This window comes from Antedon mediterranea, chromosome 7 (genome assembly GCF_964355755.1).
Source record: "Antedon mediterranea chromosome 7, ecAntMedi1.1, whole genome shotgun sequence".
Classification (NCBI taxonomy): Eukaryota; Metazoa; Echinodermata; class Crinoidea; order Comatulida; family Antedonidae; genus Antedon; species Antedon mediterranea.
In genome coordinates, this window is record NC_092676.1 from 11,441,249 (window position 1) to 11,461,132 (window position 19,884).

Here is a 19,884-nt window from a genome sequence, read left to right on the forward strand (position 1 = left end):
ATGACATCACAACATCGGATTGGCGAGAAGTTCACATGATTTCGTATCTACAATCCCATAGCTTCCTGAAAACGTTTTAATCGTGATTATCACATTTTATTCTTACGAGCTATAACAGATTAAAATTTACTGTAAAGATGAAATTAATGACGCTGTTAATTAAAATTTGTAGGCATGATGACATCATAAAAATTAAAATATTTTTAAGTCATAAAAATTAAAATATTTTTAACTCATGCGTAAGATAGTTGATTGACCTAGACAATATTAAAATCTCGGAGAAAAAGGAATACAGATAGGCGTGATGCGCTCCATTGAATATGATGAGCAATAACGGAAGAGACAAAAATCCTATATTTTACATTCGTGTGGCCATACGATGACGTCACAATGTCCGGTTAGCCATATTGATTCATGATCCGATTTCTACAACTCATCAACTTCCAGAATATGTAATTAAAAAAAAGTTCACCTCGTTGATTAGAATCTATGACTGTTTAAAAAAAGGCATAATTTTGACAAATTTTTGAACTTTTTCATCAAAAACGCACGTAAAGTATCCAATTCAACGTGCCCGTATGACGTAATTGTAAGTCGAAATTGTTTTAAAATTGGTAAAATTACTATAAAAGGCTGGAAAAACATAATTCAATAAAAAAAAAATACTTTTAGCGCTACGTGCGCACCACGCGCATAAAATTGTTCACGCGCGTGGGAAATTTTGATATGCTCAAAATGTCATGATCAGCGTAGAAAGTTGATTAAAAATTAATTTTGCGCATTTTGAGTTTTAAATGCGCGTGCGCGCGTAACTTTGTGTAAGACACGCAATTTTTTTTCCACAGAAAGTTAGCGCATGATATAAATTAAACTTTTGCTAAGTTTCAATTTAAATTGTTATATGGTTTTAAATCTATGTTAAATACGCGAAATTCATAAAATCGCGCGCAAGTCACGTTGCGCATTTCTGACGTCATTCACAATAGGAGGTGCACAACTTCACGTGAATGCCCATATGTTGACAAAGTTATGAAATGTTATGTTTACACGTTTTTGAGATACGCGAGACACAAAAACAGAGGAAAAATGCGCGTGCGCGCGTAACGTCTTGTAAAACATGCCATTTTTAATCCACAAAAAGTTTGCCCTTGATATGACTTAAATTTTCACAAAGTGTCAAAACAAATTTATGCTTGGTTTTTAGCCTATGATCAATCATAAAAAATCATAAAATCGCACGTAAGTCACGTTGCGCAACTCTGACGTCATTCAAAAATAGGAGGTGCACAACTTCACGTAAATGCCCATATGTTGACAAAGTTATGAAATGTTACGCTTACACATGTTAGAGAAACGCTCTACACAAAAATGGAAGGAAAAAAATAAGAATAATACAGAAAAAAAAAAAAAAATGATGATCCCATACAATCACAAGGAGTTATCCGCCAAGTGCGGATAACTAATAAAGAAAAAAAAAAAAAAGATCCAGGACGATTACAAGGAGTTATCCGCTACTAACCGGATAACTAATAATACAGAAAAAAACTGTTGATCTCATACAATAACAAGGAGTTATCCGCTTGGTATACCAAGCAGATAACTAAAAAACAGTCCTATGATTCACCGTCAAATACAATCATTTCGTTATCATCGTCATCATCATCCACAATGGAATATTCAAGAGTGTCGTCTGTCGATGATGGCATCTCATATCCAACCAACCCTTCGACGTTTACTTCTTTTTTTTCAGAACCATCAAGGGCTACATTTATCCCACACTTTCTGAACGACCGAATTTGCAGCGATGGATTTTTGTTCATCATGGACCAGGCATTGCCAACCCATTTTATTATAAGAATTCACCTATGGCTTGCGCATATCTTACCCATTCACATAATCATCGAGGTTATCATTGATATGTTTTTCAAACTCCTCTTTTATCGCATTCTTAAATGGCCTGTTGAATACAACATCGAGGGGCTGTACTCTACTGGTACAACCAGACGGTACGTTGACCAACACAGTGTGTTTGGCGGCCAAAAGCTCCTTAACTGTGTCTGTTTGCTGTGCTTTATGTACATCTGCGATCAACATGTGCTTACGATTTGGGGTCACAGGATTGGTAAATCGGTTTCTCCACTCTTCATCTCTATCCAAATCTTCATAATGCCTTTGTCACACCATGCTTTAGGTTGAAATTCCACCCTGACTCTCTTGTCCCATTGACTCTGAAAATGGAAGTAAATTTTTAAGCATTTATTATAGTCTAAATTTTATTGGATTGCAGTGACCGTTATAATTATTATTAAAAATCCGTTTTCACTATAAATAATATCGGTATTTTAACTGACTTTTTGTGAAATTGTTAATCCCATTCCTCTAAATATGACCATCAGCCGTACCCTAGGGATTCCATCTGCAAATATAGTCAACTGAACTGTACACTGTCGTTTCTCAAGACCAGATGAGCCACTCGCCACCCATATCTCTTTCTTTCCTTCTACGTCATACATCCTTCCATCAGACATAATAAAGGGCAGTGGTGTTTGATCCATGTTAGCGGTATCTCACTATCTACGAAGTCTCGCATTAAACGTTGCCTTCGGACGGCTTGGTGGAAGAAAGTAATGGCTGGACCCAAAGCTGTCGGTGGCTTTTGTGCTTGGTACGTTTTCCTTCGATGGCTTAGTTTATTCCTCTTCTTGAAATTCATAAACCATCCATTTGAGGTTTTAAAGCCAACTGCTCCCTCTTCTACTGCAATTTGCTTAGCTCTAGACTCTATCCACCATCGTTTCGCTTCAATACCATTATTCCGCTTTTCTTTGAAGTCTTGAAGAAGCTTTTGCTCAAGTGTCTCATATGGTGTCTTTCTTCCTCGCACGCCAACGAACGAACAGTTCTTTAAATAATTGCATCAATTGCGTCCTTTTTCTTTTTCCACTCTCGCACCAGCTTACGATCAATACTAAATTCTTTTGCAGTCTTTGCGACACAATTGCCATTAGTGCTATGCCACTGCAAAACATTAAGCTTATAGTCTCGAGTATACACTTTCCTCGTCTTTACCATTTTGCAAAAGCAAAGAAAAATAGCAAATACACACACAACGTGTTGTTTACTGTCACGTTTGACAAACTACGCGGTGCAGGCACGTCACTATGCGCTGTGCGTACCGTGTATCGTCTAGGCCCAGAGATTTTTTACTGGGGTCTTGTACTTTTGCTTTATAGCTGGTGCATAATATAAAAACAAATACAGTAAACGAAAATGGCTACACCAAGTCCTATCCACAAAGTGGCAATTGTTTCATCTAGAATTAAAGGACACCATGTTTTTCAGTACAATTACGAAATAAACGAAGAAATGATATGTAAACTGGAACCTGAAAACAAGAAAAGCCCGAAATGCAATCAAGTTATGTTTCCCCTTTTTAAACAAGAAATATTTCTTACAAAAAACGCCGCGTAACTTTTTGACTGGACAGTTGTAAGAACAGTCTTCATTAATTTATTATAATAGGTCGGCCAATCAAAACGCAAGTGAACAATTGGGACTTTACTTGTGATTTATGTCATTGGCCTGTCAGCACAGTCGTTTCTTTCTAGAATTAAACGCACAAACTTGTATTGGGAATAATTTATGTTTATGTGGTTATTACTATCGCATTTAGGTATTGATAATAATAATAATATGGCTTTTGAATATATAATTACTGTCTGTAGAATAACATTTATACATTTTCGGTTCACGATGAAAAGTTATATGAATGGATTTGTAATAGGTATTTATAATAATAGTATATGGGTTGTATTATTAAATATTGCTAAGCTATCACCAAATCGCGTTATACCATTATTTCTCAGGGTTTTTTGCACCATTGATCAATACCAAACGCTTATCGGTATTATTTTAATGAATCATTACATTAATAAAAATACCCAATTAAATCAATCGCGTCAGTCCAATTCCGACTTATGTTTCGATCACATAGTTCTGTGTCTACACTGTCTCAACTAGTTTAACAAAAAAAGTGTGATGTGCCCAAATATGGTAGTGATATGCCCGAATATCGTAGTGGACGTCATGTCTATATAATATGGGCACATCATATTTAGTTTGATAGTATAGACAGAGCTTAAGGATTATATTTAAAAAATGTTTTCTTACATTTTGAAAAAAAGTATTTATTTGTTTATAAGCCCAATTTTCCAGTCTTAATTTTACATTTTGAAAAAAAAGTATTTTATTTGTTGATAAGCCCAATTGTGCAGTCTTATTTTACATTTTGAACGAAAGTATTTATTTGTTGATAAGCCCAATTTTGCAGTCTTATTTTACATTTTAAACGAAAGTATTTATTTGTTGATAAGCCGAATTTCCAGTTTAAATGACCCCTTCCACAGTGCTTATACCATATACATTTTACATGATATTGACCGTGGGTTCTTTACGCCTCTGATGCATTTGTTTTTATTGTACCTTTTTAATAAATTATTATATGTTTAGGCCTAATCACACCAAATTTAATGAAACGGTCAGATTCCGATTTCAATTGAACGAAAGTAGTACTGTACGGCGTTAGCCGATATCTTGAGCATTTGACTCATGTGTCAACCTGTAACACAAATCATTCTTCAAAATCTAAAGAAAGAACCTCACACGTCTTTTTTGTGAGTGATACACTATGGATATGCCCACGGAAATAATATGTGGACATTGCAAACAATCATAGGCCTACAGTAACAAACATAACATGGCTAATAAGCATAACATTCAGACTTGTTTGTTTTCTAGTGGATTTTTATTTACTTTAGCATGTAGAATAAAACTAGTAACAGTGGCTATATTAATAATTATTATACTGATTATCCTTGATGTTATCGCGTCTAATAATAAAATATTTTGTTGTTGATAAGCCCAATTTTTCAGCCTTGATTTTACATTTTGAACGAAAGTATTTATTTGTTGATAAGCCCAATTTTGCAGTCTTAATAATGACCCTTCCACAGTGCATTTTACATGATATTGACCGAGGGTTTTTACGCCTCTATAGCCACTGATCAATACCACAATTAATGTACTTTTTTAAATGAATATAGAAATGTTTCAACATACCAATTAAAAAAAAACGGTCCGTTTTCGAGTTCAATCTTATGATTAGAGAGGTTGGAGTTTCATTTTGAACGGAAGTATTTATTTGATTGATGAGCCAAATATCTAGTCCTAATGATTTGAGATTCAACGGGTTTTGCTTTCAATTGTATAATAATATAATTATATATATATATATATATATATATATATAAATATAATATTAAGTATAATTATGAATTCACTTTCAGGCCCAATAACAATGATCCCGGGCCCGAGTTTTTGTAGACCGGACTTCCATGCACAGCCACATGTTAAGGAATATGAATCTCTTTATGATTTTAATATGGTTCGAAATGATATTACACAACAACGGAGCAGGCGTTCCTAATAATCTGCTGCTGCTACCTAGACTGATTGTTCACCTTCTGACGATAATTGATTGGACCCCCCCCCCCCCCACGGCATCTGATAACCAAAAAAAAATTTACCAGGACTGTTTCAATGATTTAATATCTGACGGCGTATTATTATAACATTGGCCTAGATTGACAGTCAAAAGAAAGTCATTGTAAATACCTCCCTTTATGTTGACAGAGCCAAAATAAAGTTTTGACCATTATCGAATGATTATTTGACAGTGACTTATACCGGCCTGGTTGACAGCAAAAACGAAGTTATTATTTATTGAACAAGATTTTACAGATTTCCGTCTACATCTCAATAATACTGTATTATCAGCAAAGGCTTTCATATAGACTCTCTTCTCCCAGACGTTTTTTGGGTCCAGCAGCTACCTATAAATTATAGTCGAGTTTCCAAATTCACAAAACTGTCAGCCTTAGATACTAAAGCTACCGCTATGAAACAGCTTATTAATGAATGTGTCCTCCTGGGACATAGCTGGCTAGAGCCGCGGCGCGAAAACATGCACTTGTTAGTGTGTCAAATCATGGACAAAACAGGTACGATCGTTGTCCATGGCGAGGTAAAGATTACGTCTATTACTAATAACCATACATTTGAAACGTCTATAGGCCTCCTGCACGTGTTTTTGTGAAACGATCCAATGAGCTATAGATGCTCGAAGCGATTATGAGATCATATTCATTCATTCATTCTTTATTTAGCCTTTAAAATCGAAATACATTTAAAACATAGGTAACCAAATCAAGACACGTGGAAATAAAGGAGGCAAGGATAAGCAAAAGCAATTAAAATCGCTGTAGCTCACAGGCTTGCTTATCCATAATAATTCCGAATAAAGCACCTTTTCTATAATTTGACAGTATGATTTATATATAATTTACGTATACGTCGGCGATACTATAGATTTTAATTTGAATATCTTTTATTTCTTCATTTATAATAATCATTTAATGTACTAATTAAGTAAGTGCAACCACCTAGTGTCTCACATTCATACGCCGTTCGTAAATCTAAATGTTTTAATATCAGTGCAGATTACCTCTTTGAGAATCGTGTCCACCTTTATTATCCATACATTATTATTCTCACATCTATCATTGTACATCATAGTCCTACTGTAGGCCGGTAGATTGATTTATAACGGCATGTTATCTATATATTTTATTAATATCCTAAAACCATACGTAATTGTTTGCATAATAAAAGACACGACAGACGTATATTCTCTATATAATATATTAATTCAGTACATATAAATAGAGGTAAATTATTATATGCCTACACACTTAAAACTAAAGGTGCAATAAAAGGTGCAAACCTATAAAAGGGTGCTAATTTGCGCCTTTTTCTCATAAAATGGTGCAGAGTTCATAAAAGGTTTATTTTTGCACCTTTTAGATCGAAAAAAAACCGCAAAGGCCCAAGTAGGCCATGGTGACTGTGTGACAAATAAGACCTATTAGATTAATGAACGCTTCTTGATATGTTTAACTTAGGGCTTCTAAAAGCTTAAAAGGTGATGATAAGGACAATTTTTTTAGAATGACATTATTGTGGTAAGTTAAAACAAAAATAAGAAAGATTAATAATAATATAGATAGGTTTGTGGGGACAGCTATCGGAATTCGAACAAATCTTTTTTTTACGGAACATTAGAAAGTCGCTGGCTTGTAACTGAAAATTAAAGTTTAATACCTTTAACATGATAAATTCAAAGGTTCAACTGGGCACCCTATAAGGTTTAACATCAGTTAAAAGGTGCATAATAGCACCTTTTTGTACAATTTTTGTACAATTTTCGTACCGTATGCACACGCAAGATGTCTGTAAACAATTGTTAAAATATTGAATTTCAGAGGTTATTTACTCTGGTTTGCTTAAGTCTAGAATAAGTAAACTTTTCTTTCATATTTAACAATATTATTAGAATATCTAATATCATAATGTAGGCATCTGTTCTAAATTTATTTGAAACAGGAATTGAACAATAATTTTAAGCGCGTGCGGTGGTTAAACATGCAGTTTGAATTGAGGAGTTTGCGCCCAAAAAATCAGGCTATAAAATTAAACTAGGCCTAGCTCCCACACCTCTCCAGTGTAGGATAGCTGTTAAAAGTAAGTAACGAAGCTTTATAGGCATGTAGTTTGGTTGTTAATTACATTAATTATTGTATAGGCCTATAAGCCTAGGCTAGGCCTAAAACTTAAAAATGATAGCTAAATAAGGCTAGTTAGAGGCCTCCTACCTAGCCTATCTAGGCGGCCTCTATTAGGCCTAGGCTAGGTTAAGCCTAAAGTAGGCAGTCTAGAGGCCTACTTAGCCTACAGTAGCCTTTCGGGCGGGGGCTAGTCCTAGACCAGGCCTAGCCTACTTACCTGGGTCTAGCTAGTAGGTTAGGCATAATAGGCTAGCTATGCCTAGGTTACTAGGTAGGCCTAGACCTTAAACTTAATTAAAAGCAGTCCTAGGCCTAGCTAGGCAGGCCAGGGGCCTAGTTATTAATATTAGTTATTACAGTAGCTGGGTATTATTAGGCCTAGGCCTATATTAAATTCTTATACACATTATCATTATTTTTAATTATAGTTACAGCCTACATGATGTCATGGAGGGATAAAATAAGTTTAAAACATGAAAGAGCACCTCTGCTCTAATCAGCAGCAATAAAGATGTTCAGAAAAGGAGAAAGAAATGTGACCACATGTAATACTCTAGTAATAATAGGGCCTACTATACTACGAGCTGAGGAAAGGGAGAGGAACATACTTTAAAGTATGTGAAGCATGTGGTCAAGGTAATTTGACTTTAAAAATCAGAACAATGTCAATAATGTATTGTATGATGTTGTCATATTAATGATAATATTAATAAATAGTATCCCTTCCTATTTCATGCTTTTTAGGAAAGTACATAATCAGGTGAAAATGTTCGGAAAAGGTGAACCAGACATCAAGAACACTGTTTCAGATATATGGGGATAAGAAGAGAATATACTGCCAAAGATGTCATCATTAGATAATTTTAACAATAGGCCTATTGTTGGTTTGAGAAGAGATGGCCACACTCTATTTAAGGTGCAGAGACTGGTAATTACCATCCATTAATTCAGCAGTTGAATTGAATAATGTAATGTTTTAAAGTTGAATAAAATTATACAAAGCTTAATCAATATTTTTTGTATTTTAGTGATTTTTATTTGTGCACCTTTTTAACAGAAATTTGAATCTTAGAGGAGCATTATTGAACCTTTTATTAGGGTGTAAAGTTGCAACTTTATTTAGAGGTTGAATTTTGCTCCTTTGGGGAGCTGCTATTGTTGCATTTAGTTTGCACCTTTTAGGGTAGAAAATTACACCTTATATTGTGCAAATGTGAACTCCAAAGGAGCATTATAGCACCCTTTATCAGGGTTCAAAATTGCACCTTCCGTCAAAGGTGCAGTTGTGCACCTTAAAGGGAGCTGCTATTGTTGCATCGGTTTGCACCTTTTTAGGTAGAGATTTGCACCTTTTTACTCGGGGTACCCGAGTCTAGTACTTACTCATTTTCTCCTTCTCTTCCTCCATCTGGACACTATTGAGTAAAAAGTGCGATTTTTAAAGTACTACTCCTCCCTTATTCGTTATAGTATTGAGCTGGGATTTGGCATGAACATACTACAGGGACATGTCCTCAAAGCTATAGAGCCGGATTTTTAATTTTTTGTTAATTAATTTGTTTAATTAAGAAGCCACAATGTGTGACACACACCACAGCGTTATGTAGTTATATGGTTATATGCGGATTCTTGGCGTAGTGGTTATCACGTTTGCTTAACACGCAGAAGGTACCTGGTTCGAGCCCGGACGAAACCTTTTTTTTTTTAATTTATGGTGAAAAGTACTGTATACGCAATATGATAATTATACAGAGTATATCTTATTTTTATTATTTTTTAAAATACTTATTTTGTGTAATCGGTAATTATCACTTTTACACATGTTTATTTTGCTTTGTGCTTATTACCATTTATTTGTAATTTAAATGGATTAAAAAACTTTCTGTAACCCACATTTTTAATGTAAGAGGTTTCGTAGTGTAGTGGTTGTCAAGTCTGCTTAACACGCAGAAGGTCCCGGTTCGAGCCCTGGCGAAACCTATTTTCTTTACTTTCTAACTGTATACGTCTGTATACAGCTTCTTTCGCTGTACCCCGAGTATTGCACATTCGTGCTTGTTTTTTTAGTGTGTAATATTACTCTAGTAGCTAGATCAACTTTTGTATGCACTTTGAGGTCCAGAGAATTTGACTTCAGAAATTGGTTTAGGGTGGTCAAACAATCATATTTGGCTTGGTTACACATTTTGAAAATGTGGCGAAAGGTCAAAGTGAAAGGTCATAAGACCAAACATAAATATGTCCTTAAATCTCAACAACCACTGGTCACAACGAGGTAATTTTGGTCTTAAATTAATCAGAAGGTATACATTTATATTCAGTCTAATGGGACATTTTATTAAAAAATGACCGGAAATGCCATTTATGACCTTTGACCCACAACCCAGGGCATGTATGTATCTCCGTAACTACTGGTCGTAGACACTTGAATTTGGTTTTAAACTGTTCGAAATATATGTTTTGTTATTTGTTACACATTTTGAAAAATGTTACAAAAGGTCAAAGGGTCAAGGTCAAGGGTTATTTGAACAAATAAAAAAAGGTACTTGTATCTCGGCAACCACTGGTCGCAGCAAGTCAATTTTGGTCTCATTTTAGTCAAAAATGATCTGAAATTCCATTTCTGACCTTTGACCCACATACCAGGGCATCTTCATATCTCTGTAAGTAAAGGTCGTAGAAACTTAAATTTGGTATCAAATTGTTCGAAATATACATATTTACATTCATTGTAATAGAAAATGTGGTTAAAAGATGAACAGAAATACTATTACCAATATTTCAAACAAAAAACATATCTACACAACTTATCCTTAGACAGTAATGTTATGCAATAACTGATACTTTAAATTGTTTTAATTTCAAGTACTAATTATTGCTGTCCCCGAGGACATTTTGATAGAAACGTTAAGCTCAACAGTTCTTTTCAGAATGCTAGAAGTAACTTGCCATATGTATCCGATTAAACGCCCCAGGCATTTATTGTTCAAAAGGGTTTTTAGGGGGAAAGGAGGCAACTTTATTTGGGGTATAATATGGTAACATGTATAATCAAATAAATACCACCTAGATGTAAAAAAATACTGCACAATTAATATCAAAAAGTAATAAAATTATGTGATAATGCTTGGTAAACTGTAGATTATTGTAGTTAATGAAATGTGTTGACGTGATACAATTATTGTGTAAATGCATGTGGCGGGGCGTTTATTCCACATGGTGTTCTATTGGAGGGAATGGTGGCGTTTATTTGAAGGAATACTCTAATTTTAATAACTGTATTTCGTTTCTCAACTGATAAAAGGTACTTTACATGATTCGTTTTCCTCTTTATGCTTTTTAACGAAATGTTTCTGTCTTTTAAAATAAAAGTGATAGATTCCATTAAATGGATCTTCTCCTCTATGGAACGCCTCCTCTGCCTTCAGTTCACAATGGTCATGCAGTACACACCAATCGTCATGCAGTACACACCAATGGTCATGCAGTACACACCAATGGTCATGCAGTACACACCAATGGTCATGCAGTACACACCAATCGTCGTTCACATTTATCATGCAGTACACACCAATGGTCATGCAGTACACACCAATCGTCATGCAGTACACACCAATAGTCTTGCAGTACACACCAATCGTCATGCAGTACACACCAAACATCATGCAGTACACACCAATCGTCATGCAGTACACACCAAACATCATGCAGTACACACCAATGGTCATGCAGTACACACCAATTGTCATGCAGTACACACCAATCGTCATGCAGTACACACCAATCGTCATGCAGTGAAATATTGCGTAATTTATACCGCCACCTATCGACAAAATCGAATATCACGTGACGTTTATTAGACGGCTGTAAAACTAGGCCATCGACTCTAAGATTTCTTTTATGTTTGACATACTGTACTTATTTTAACCGCTACACATCTCTGTGAATGCTCTGTTTTTTTATATATACAATAATTTATTATGCGAGACACAGGCGCGGCTAGGAGGCCATTGCAATTATTGAATTCCATAAAAGAAGTTTAAATAGTCTTAGTTTTACAGCCGTCTAATAAACCTCACGTGATATTCGATTTTGTCGATAGGTGGCGGTATAAATTACGCAATATTTGACTGCATGACGATTGGTGTGTACTACATGACGATTGGTGTGTACTGCATGACAATTGGTGTGTACTGCATGATGTTTGGTGTGTACTGCATGACGATTGGTGTGTACTGCATGACGATTGGTGTGTACTGCATGATAAATGTGAGAAACGATTGGTGTGTACTGCATGACAATTGGTGTGTACTGCATGACCATTGGTGTGTACTGCATGACCATTGGTGTGTACTGCATGACGATTGGTGTGTACTGCATGACGATTGGTGTGTACTGCATGACGATTGGTGTGTACTGCATGATGTTTGGTGTGTACTGCATGACGATTGGTGTGTACTGCATGACGATTGGTGTGTACTGCATGACCAATGGTGTGTACTGCATGACGATTGGTGTGTACTGCATGACGATTGGTGTGTACTGCATGATAAATGTGAACTGAAGGCAGAGGAGGCGTTCCATACTCCTCCAGGTGCCAGTATAATGATATAAAACAATGACACATCATTATCCTGACACGATTGCACTCATAATGGATCTTCATTCTATCATCTATTTGTTTGTAACTACAATTTGACAACAATCTTTTGCATAGTTTTAAATGCCAATACATAGTTTCATTACTATTGTACAATATGTCCAGCTTTCCTGAAAACACCCTTGTGTACTGTAGTACAGTGTTGTAGTATGATTTTATCATGATAAACTTCTGATGCTTTTATTGTCAATACATTCAGTACCTAAAACATGTCAAAGTTTCTAGTGGTATTGATAATAAATCTCCAGAAATATATATTTTGTTTTATTATCTACACTGGGAACAGACGTGTATATGTATAAGTTTTGTCGTTGACATTCAAAACTATTATGCAACAGTGTTACGGAATAATGACAATGAATTGGTCTATTATAGTTGTCTCTGATACCTTTTATTACATGATTGTACTTCCACCAGGATAGAATGAGGTTTAATCCCGTTATTATTCTTATTATATATATATATTTGTTTATATATATATCTGGGGTGTATTTATTTGATTATACATGTTACCATTATTACACCCAACAAAATAAACGCCTTCCCTGAATAAATAAATTCCCGAGGCTTTTATTCAGGTAACTACAGTAAATTACTTTTAGCATTCTCAAAATATTTGAACGTTCGGGGGTCAACAATACTTTCTAGCATTATTATAAGCAAAAGTACAATTATTACAAACAGTAAAGGATTTGTTTTAATTCCTACAGTATAATGAAATCATTAAGCATCAATTATTGCATAACATTACTGTCTAATGATAAGTTGGGTAGATATGTTTTTCATTTAAAAGATTAATAATTAATAGTATTTCTGATCATCTTTTATCCAAATTTTCTGTTAGAATGAATGTAAATATGTGTATTTCTAACAATTTGATACTAAATTTAAGATTCTACAACCTGTACTTACAGAGATAAGAAGATGCCCTGGTATGTATGTCAAAGGTCAGAAATGTTACTTCCGGTCATTTTTTACTAAAATGTTTCATTAGACTGAATATGAATGTATACCTTCTGAACATTTTGAGACCAAAATTTACTCGCTGTGACCAGTGGTTGCCGAGATACAAATACCTATTTGTGTTTATTCATATAACCCCTGGCCTTGACCTTTTGTAACATTGTTCAAAATGTGTAACAAATAACTAAATGTATATTTCGAACAATTTGAGCCCAAATTCAAGTCTCTACGGCCAATAGTTACGGAGATACAGACATGCCCTGGTTTATGGGTCAAAGGTCAGAAATGGCATTTCCGGTCATTTTCGACTAAAATGTTTCATTAGACTGAATATGAATGTATACCTTCTGATCAATTTGAGACCAAAATTACCTCGCTGTGACCAGTGGTTGTCGAGATTTAAGGACATAATGGTGTTTGATCTTATAACCTTTGACCCTGACCTTTTGACCTTTCGCCACATTTTCAAAATGTGTAACCAAGCCAAAAATGATTGTTTGACCACCCTAAACCAATTTCTGAAGTCAAATTCTCTGGACCTCAAAGTGCATACGAAAGTTGATCTAGCTACTAGAGTATATAACATTATGCCTAATAATAATATAATATTTAAACGTGTTTAGAAATGGCCATTTTGAAAAGACACAGTCCTTCTCCGAGACCTGTGATATACAAAAAAAAAATTAATTTAATGATTAATAATAAATATTTATTAACCAAGTAAAAATATCCACATAAATAATCTAGTTCCTAAAAAATATCAATTAAATCTATATAAACGAAAAATGTATATCCCGCTCTAGCATGCATCCCGCTCGATCCATACAAAATAGCGCGACCGATTTCAAACGCGACCGATTTCAAACGCGACCGATATAATCAAAAGTATAGTTCTAGCGGCGCGCCATACAAAATACTGGAAGTTGATTTTATCGCGACCGATTTCAAACGCGACCGATTTCATCTGACACCATTTGCGATATGGGGCGACAAGTTTGTAAGTGTAAGGGGCGACTTTGTATGGGGCGACTTGACTAGCATCCCTACTAGGCTCTAGGAATACAGATCACTCCGGCCGCGCTTCACTCCGGCCGCGATTCATTCCGGCCGCAGCAATGGAGCGCCCAATGAGTCTTTTACAACCGAGACACGTTTTTTGTAGAGAATCAAAATAAACATTTGTAATCATACAGTATATTTTTTCTCTTTCAGGATCACAACAACATCGCAAGTGTTTTAAATTAGGTCTAATGCTAAAACAAAATAATGTGTTTTATCCAATGTAATAGGCTAGTATATTAATTGTAATGTGATTAATTAATGTAATTTATTGCAATGTACCCTATATGTCATTATTTTTATCATATATAAATTAAAATATAAAATCATTGTAAATTGGACTGTACAAAAATGATATATTAATTCTTGATACAATTCCAGGTAACATTAATTAGACAGATATTTGATTATTTGAAATAAATAAATTAATATTGTAAATATTGTTATTAACTATAATTAGTAAGTATGGGTACTGGCAAGATAAAGTGTTATAAAAATAAGGGTTTTAACTAATTTTTAATGTTAATAAATGTAAAGCTATAAAATGTACATAGAAAGAAATTAAATATTGTTATTCAAGCATTAAGACGGGTATTTGATTATTATTTTATTATTGAATTAATTAAGTTAAGTTTAGTTTGAAAGAAAAAGCAGTTCCAACTTCTTTGAATGTTATTGTTGAAAAAAGTAAAATTGTTGCTAATAAATATTCAACTAGTTCCATTTAAATTAAATTTAAATTTAGATATGGGCGCCCCATACTAACGGCCCCTTTGGCAAAGGCTTTGCACAGGAAGTCGAATTGAATAGCGGCCGGAGTGCATAACATCGCGCTAAACTGATACGGCGGCCGGAGTGAAGCGCGGCCGGAGTGATCGGCTACCGGCTCTAGTAGCCTACTAACTAAAGGCCTATACCTAGTGTAGTAGGCTACTACCTACCCTCCCCTAGCTAGCCTAGGCTAGGCCTGGCCCTTCATTAGTAAGAATACAGGTCAACCCGTACCCATGATGGGTACGGGTACGGGTTGGTTTGGGTACGGGTTGACCAGCACCCCATAGTAAAGGGCCAGCCAGCAGGAGGCCTATAGCGTATATAGGCCTAGCTAGGCTAGCTAGGCCTCTAGTATAGGCCCTCTAGGCTAATCCGGCCTAGCTAGTAGCCTACACCCGTCAACTAGGCCTAGCTAGGCTAAGCTAGGTCTACAGCTCAGGGGCAGGTATGCTACTTACCTATAATGACTATCATATAAAAATATAACAGATATTTTGAGTTGAGTAGCATGTTAAAAAGGACGCCGTGGTTAGGATTCCGGCACCGGAACTCAACTGCCCAGCGTTAGGGATTCCGACACGCTATTGCGCATGCCCAGAGCGAGGTAATCGGCGACTCTATACTTATCAACAGCGATGGATTATTTCATAGCTGCGCCACACGGCGAACTAGCCTAGAGGCCTTCTAATATGGGATCCACTAATCTAGGCTAGGGCTACCAGTTAGACGGGATCCAGTCAAGTTGCCCCATCGCAAAGTCGCCCCATACAAAGTCGCCCAATACAAAGTCGCCCCATCGCAAAGTCGCCCCATAACAAAGTCGCCCCGGCACAGTCGCCCCATCGCAAAGTCGCTCCATCACAAAGTCGCCCCATCGCAAAGTCGCCAAATCTCAAAGTCGCCCCAACGCAAAGTCGCCCCATCGCAAAGTCGCCCACGGTTTTATTTTGGTAGTTAGTACGCTGTTTTAATCATATCGGTTGCGTTTGATTGATCGCGTTGTTACTTTGGTCGCGCTAAATGTCGTATTCGTATACATAATGTTTATCCTATTATATACATAATTTGTGGTTTAATTTTTATTTTACAGGTTTTAATGGAGTGATGTGCTTTTTAAAAATCATTAAAAAAATAGTTCCATGTTTGAAAGTTCTAAAAAGATTATCCCTGATTTATAGTTTCAAAAATGTTCATTTAATATGATTTTAAAATTAGTTACCAGAGCCACAATTATGAATCTTTCTTCAACCTACGCGTTGATACCAGCTCATTTTTTAGGATAATATAATAAATGTATAAATGTGTAGTAGGCCTTCGTATAGATTAGTTAAAACATAGAGATATTATAGTATAATATCTCTATGGTTAAAACAATAACAGCGTTGTAAGAGTGTGACACAATGAGTGTTATAGGCTACTTATTGATCATTTTGCATTTATTGACAAGTTGTGTCTATTGTTATTTAATTTTATTATGACTTTTCAAAATGACTTTTTATATATGCAGGTATTTTAGCAAAATTAAAACGCTACATTTTTACCATGGAAAAACCATCGTAGAGTATCGTGTGCGTGTTTTTAAAAAAGGGGAATCCCCGGCCGATGGTCAGCAGAAAGACGTAGCAGCTGTGAGAAAACAGGTACCAGAAAGGCGCAGCTCCGATTGGTTTCAGATTGCAAGTCGCCTTTTATTCAAAATTGTCATTTTTTAAGGCACACATCTTTCTCATCATAAACCTGTAAAATTAAAAAAAAATCAATTATTAATATAGCCCTAATAATAATAATAAATATTCATCGACCAAAGTAAAATAATCTAGATCGTAACATCATTTTATTGCGACCAAAATTAAACACGACCGATTTCAAACGCGACGCGACTGATATCATCGTAAAACTCCGGTGGGGTTTCCCCATCTTCAGATGGGGGTTTTCCTCTGGTGAGTTCAGTGCGACCGCGGATGATGATGATGATGGGGGAGCGTGCCGATCGTGTAACCTGAGAATACATGGCGGGGCTTCCCATTTTATGCCGTGTTATTTTGTGTATCATTGCGACATTTTACGCACTTGTAAACTATTTTAACGTTTTGGGGCGACTTTGCGATGGGGCGACTTTGTGTTGGGGCGACTTTGCGATGGGGCGACTTTGCGTTGGGGCGACTTTGCGTTGGGGCGACTTTGCGATGGGGCGACTTTGCGATGGGGCGACTGTTTTGGGGCGACTTTGCGATGGGGCGACTTTGTATTGGGCGACTTTGTATGGGGCGACTTTGCGATGGGGCGACTTGACTAGCATCCCAGTTAGACTACGTGACCAGTTGTGGGCCTATAGTATTTATTTTGTAATTAAAAAGTGGTTGCTTCATTCATATATTAAATTCATATCATTATGAATTATATAATTACATGACTAGTTTTTTGATTTTTCATAACGCATTATATAGTCTGGGTTCCAGACGGAGTTTTGTCTTAATATTAGTTAAAAGATAAATATTTTGGCACAGATGGCGTTTCATACGTATACTACTTGATTTTGGATACTCCGTCTGGGGAAACACGCACAAGTCACGTGGTTTGACACCAAGAATTCTTGGTGCATACGATTATCCGGTTGACTAGTTTCAGCTGCATGCGATTGGCTACTCACTCGTACACTGTGTAAATATTCATATTTCAGAATTTTAAAGACTCAACAACTAAGATGATGCGCATGCGCTATGTTACGTTTAGACAATGTGTACTTCTTGGGTACATTTATGAAAGTTCTGAAGGCTAGAAATTATTTTATATGCCTAGTACTAGTAGTCTGGTAAACATTCGATGGGATCTTTGAAACATGAAAACTCGTCTTGATATATGATAGGCTAGCTTCTCCGCAAATCAAACATTGAATGGATCATTTATTACGCGGAGATAATTTTGATTTAATTCCCACCGAGACCCTGTCCTGTTCTGTGTGGTGGTGTAGCCCTGTTGTGTGCCGGTGGTATGTAATGTAGGCCTAGGCCTACTTCATTGGCGTTTTATTTGGCAGGTCATACACGCGAGTTGAGTAGGACCTACGAAAGAGGCCTAGGCCTAAACAATTAATAAACAAAACAACTTGGCATTACTATTTTATATTTCAACAGTCTCGATCGTACATTAAGCACTGGTTGGTAGGCCTACGTACTCGATCTCTTTCATTTTGAAACAAAATGATCATTGGTTGATTCGAAATCCATATTTACATACCGCCCGCCCCATATAGCCAAATACGGTATGATAACCTACGTCATTCTTATCGTATGTTTGCGGTCTGCAAATCGATTTCTATACGTGTTTCACAAGTCTGTATTTTCAGACAAAAATCGCGGTCGAAATAAAAACAAATAAATAAAAAAAAAAGATAATACAGACTTGGGGCAAGTCTACGCATTATACTGTAGGGCCTACATATACAACATGCAATCACAAGTTGATTTGTTGAAGGCAGCCACCGCGTGGATGTGAAAAAACTGTTCGGGAAGTCAGGGTCACAACGCTAAAAACAGCATTACGATTCTTAGATAGATACTGATACTTATTAATATCATTATAATTATTTTAACGCGTAGTCATATTTTAATTATTAATTCATGTATGGCATAGGCCAAGTTTCATCCATCGCTCTCTCGCTCGCGCAACGACTATCTAGGCTACAGTAAATCCCTATAACACTCCGACTCTCCGTGGTGTGGCACTATTATTAGTGCAAGCTATAATTAATTCACTTCCCAGAGCTCTGGACATGCGCAATAGCGTGTCGGATTCCCTAACGGTGGGCAGTTGAGTTCCGGTGCCGGAATCCTAACCACGGCGTCTGTGAAGTTGGTTACTAGTTCCTAGTTCCTTATTCAAATTCAATTAAAGGGACAGTCACAAATATTTAAAAAACAGATTTTAATACGTAATAACTGTCTAATTGAGTTGTTATTGCATCAACATGTTAGCCTTGACCTCCTCTACTTCTTCCGGTCAAAGTTCAATAACATTTGATGCATTTACAGCGAATAAGTAACTAGCTTTTACGGACGTTATAACACTTGACCTACTTAATATTTTCAAAATATTTTGTTATAGATCGATGACCCTTGACCTACTCTACCATTTGCCACCCCAGTTCCGCGAACTTTTTTGCATCTACGCCCTCTACGGCGAATAAGTAACTGCCTTTTAATTATGCAAATTAGGCTACTTCCCGTTGTCGAAAAATGTCCTAACGTTGATAAATGTGTTCAGTAGGGTCTAAAGAACACATTTCATCAAAAAAACCTTTTCTTGCAATTTGTGTGAGTTAAAAGTCTAAATCCCATGGACTATATGTTCCATACAGTGTAAATCAACTGTTATTTAGAATTTCTTGATAAAATATATTGATTGACAGTATACGATTATTGTTCACAGAGAAGAAGATATAATAGTTCGTGCGTTGTCATCGATTGATGAAATGTTTTATTCAACACAATTCCTGGCAGTTATTATCTGACGGACGCTGTCTCACCCACTAACGTAACAACCAACCATCAATGTAACATTAACCACTAACGTAACAAAAGTCAAACACTATTTAACATTAACCACTAACGTAACAAAAGTCAAACACTATTTAACAATTTCATTAACCGATAACGTAACAACCTAAATTTAACCACTAACGTAACAGCAGTAGAAAATGTTGAGATATGGTTGGACTTATACTTTTTGGAAATCTTTCTTGAAGTT

General features: G+C 35.9%; 1 protein-coding gene and 1 long non-coding RNA gene across 4 annotated transcripts in view; one reads left to right on the plus strand and one right to left on the minus strand.

The window, feature by feature from the left end:
• Positions 1-17,569, minus strand: part of LOC140054170 (osteopetrosis-associated transmembrane protein 1-like) — a 95,957-nt gene extending 78,388 nt beyond the window's left edge. For 2 of the 3 annotated variants that reach the window (XM_072099061.1, XM_072099063.1), the window contains exon 1: positions 15,597-17,569. In XM_072099061.1, coding sequence (XP_071955162.1) covers positions 15,597-15,648 — 52 coding nt within the window. In that variant the 5' untranslated portion in view covers positions 15,649-17,569. Of the gene's footprint in view, positions 1-1,885; positions 2,229-15,596 lie in introns of all 3 variants that reach the window. The other variant, XM_072099062.1, reaches the window with a different exon arrangement.
• Positions 7,396-8,195, plus strand: LOC140054720 (uncharacterized). The gene is made up of 2 exons (XR_011846563.1): positions 7,396-7,638; positions 8,111-8,195. It is a non-coding gene; the product is annotated as an uncharacterized lncRNA (long non-coding RNA).
• Positions 17,570-19,884: the final 2,315 nt, after the last annotated feature.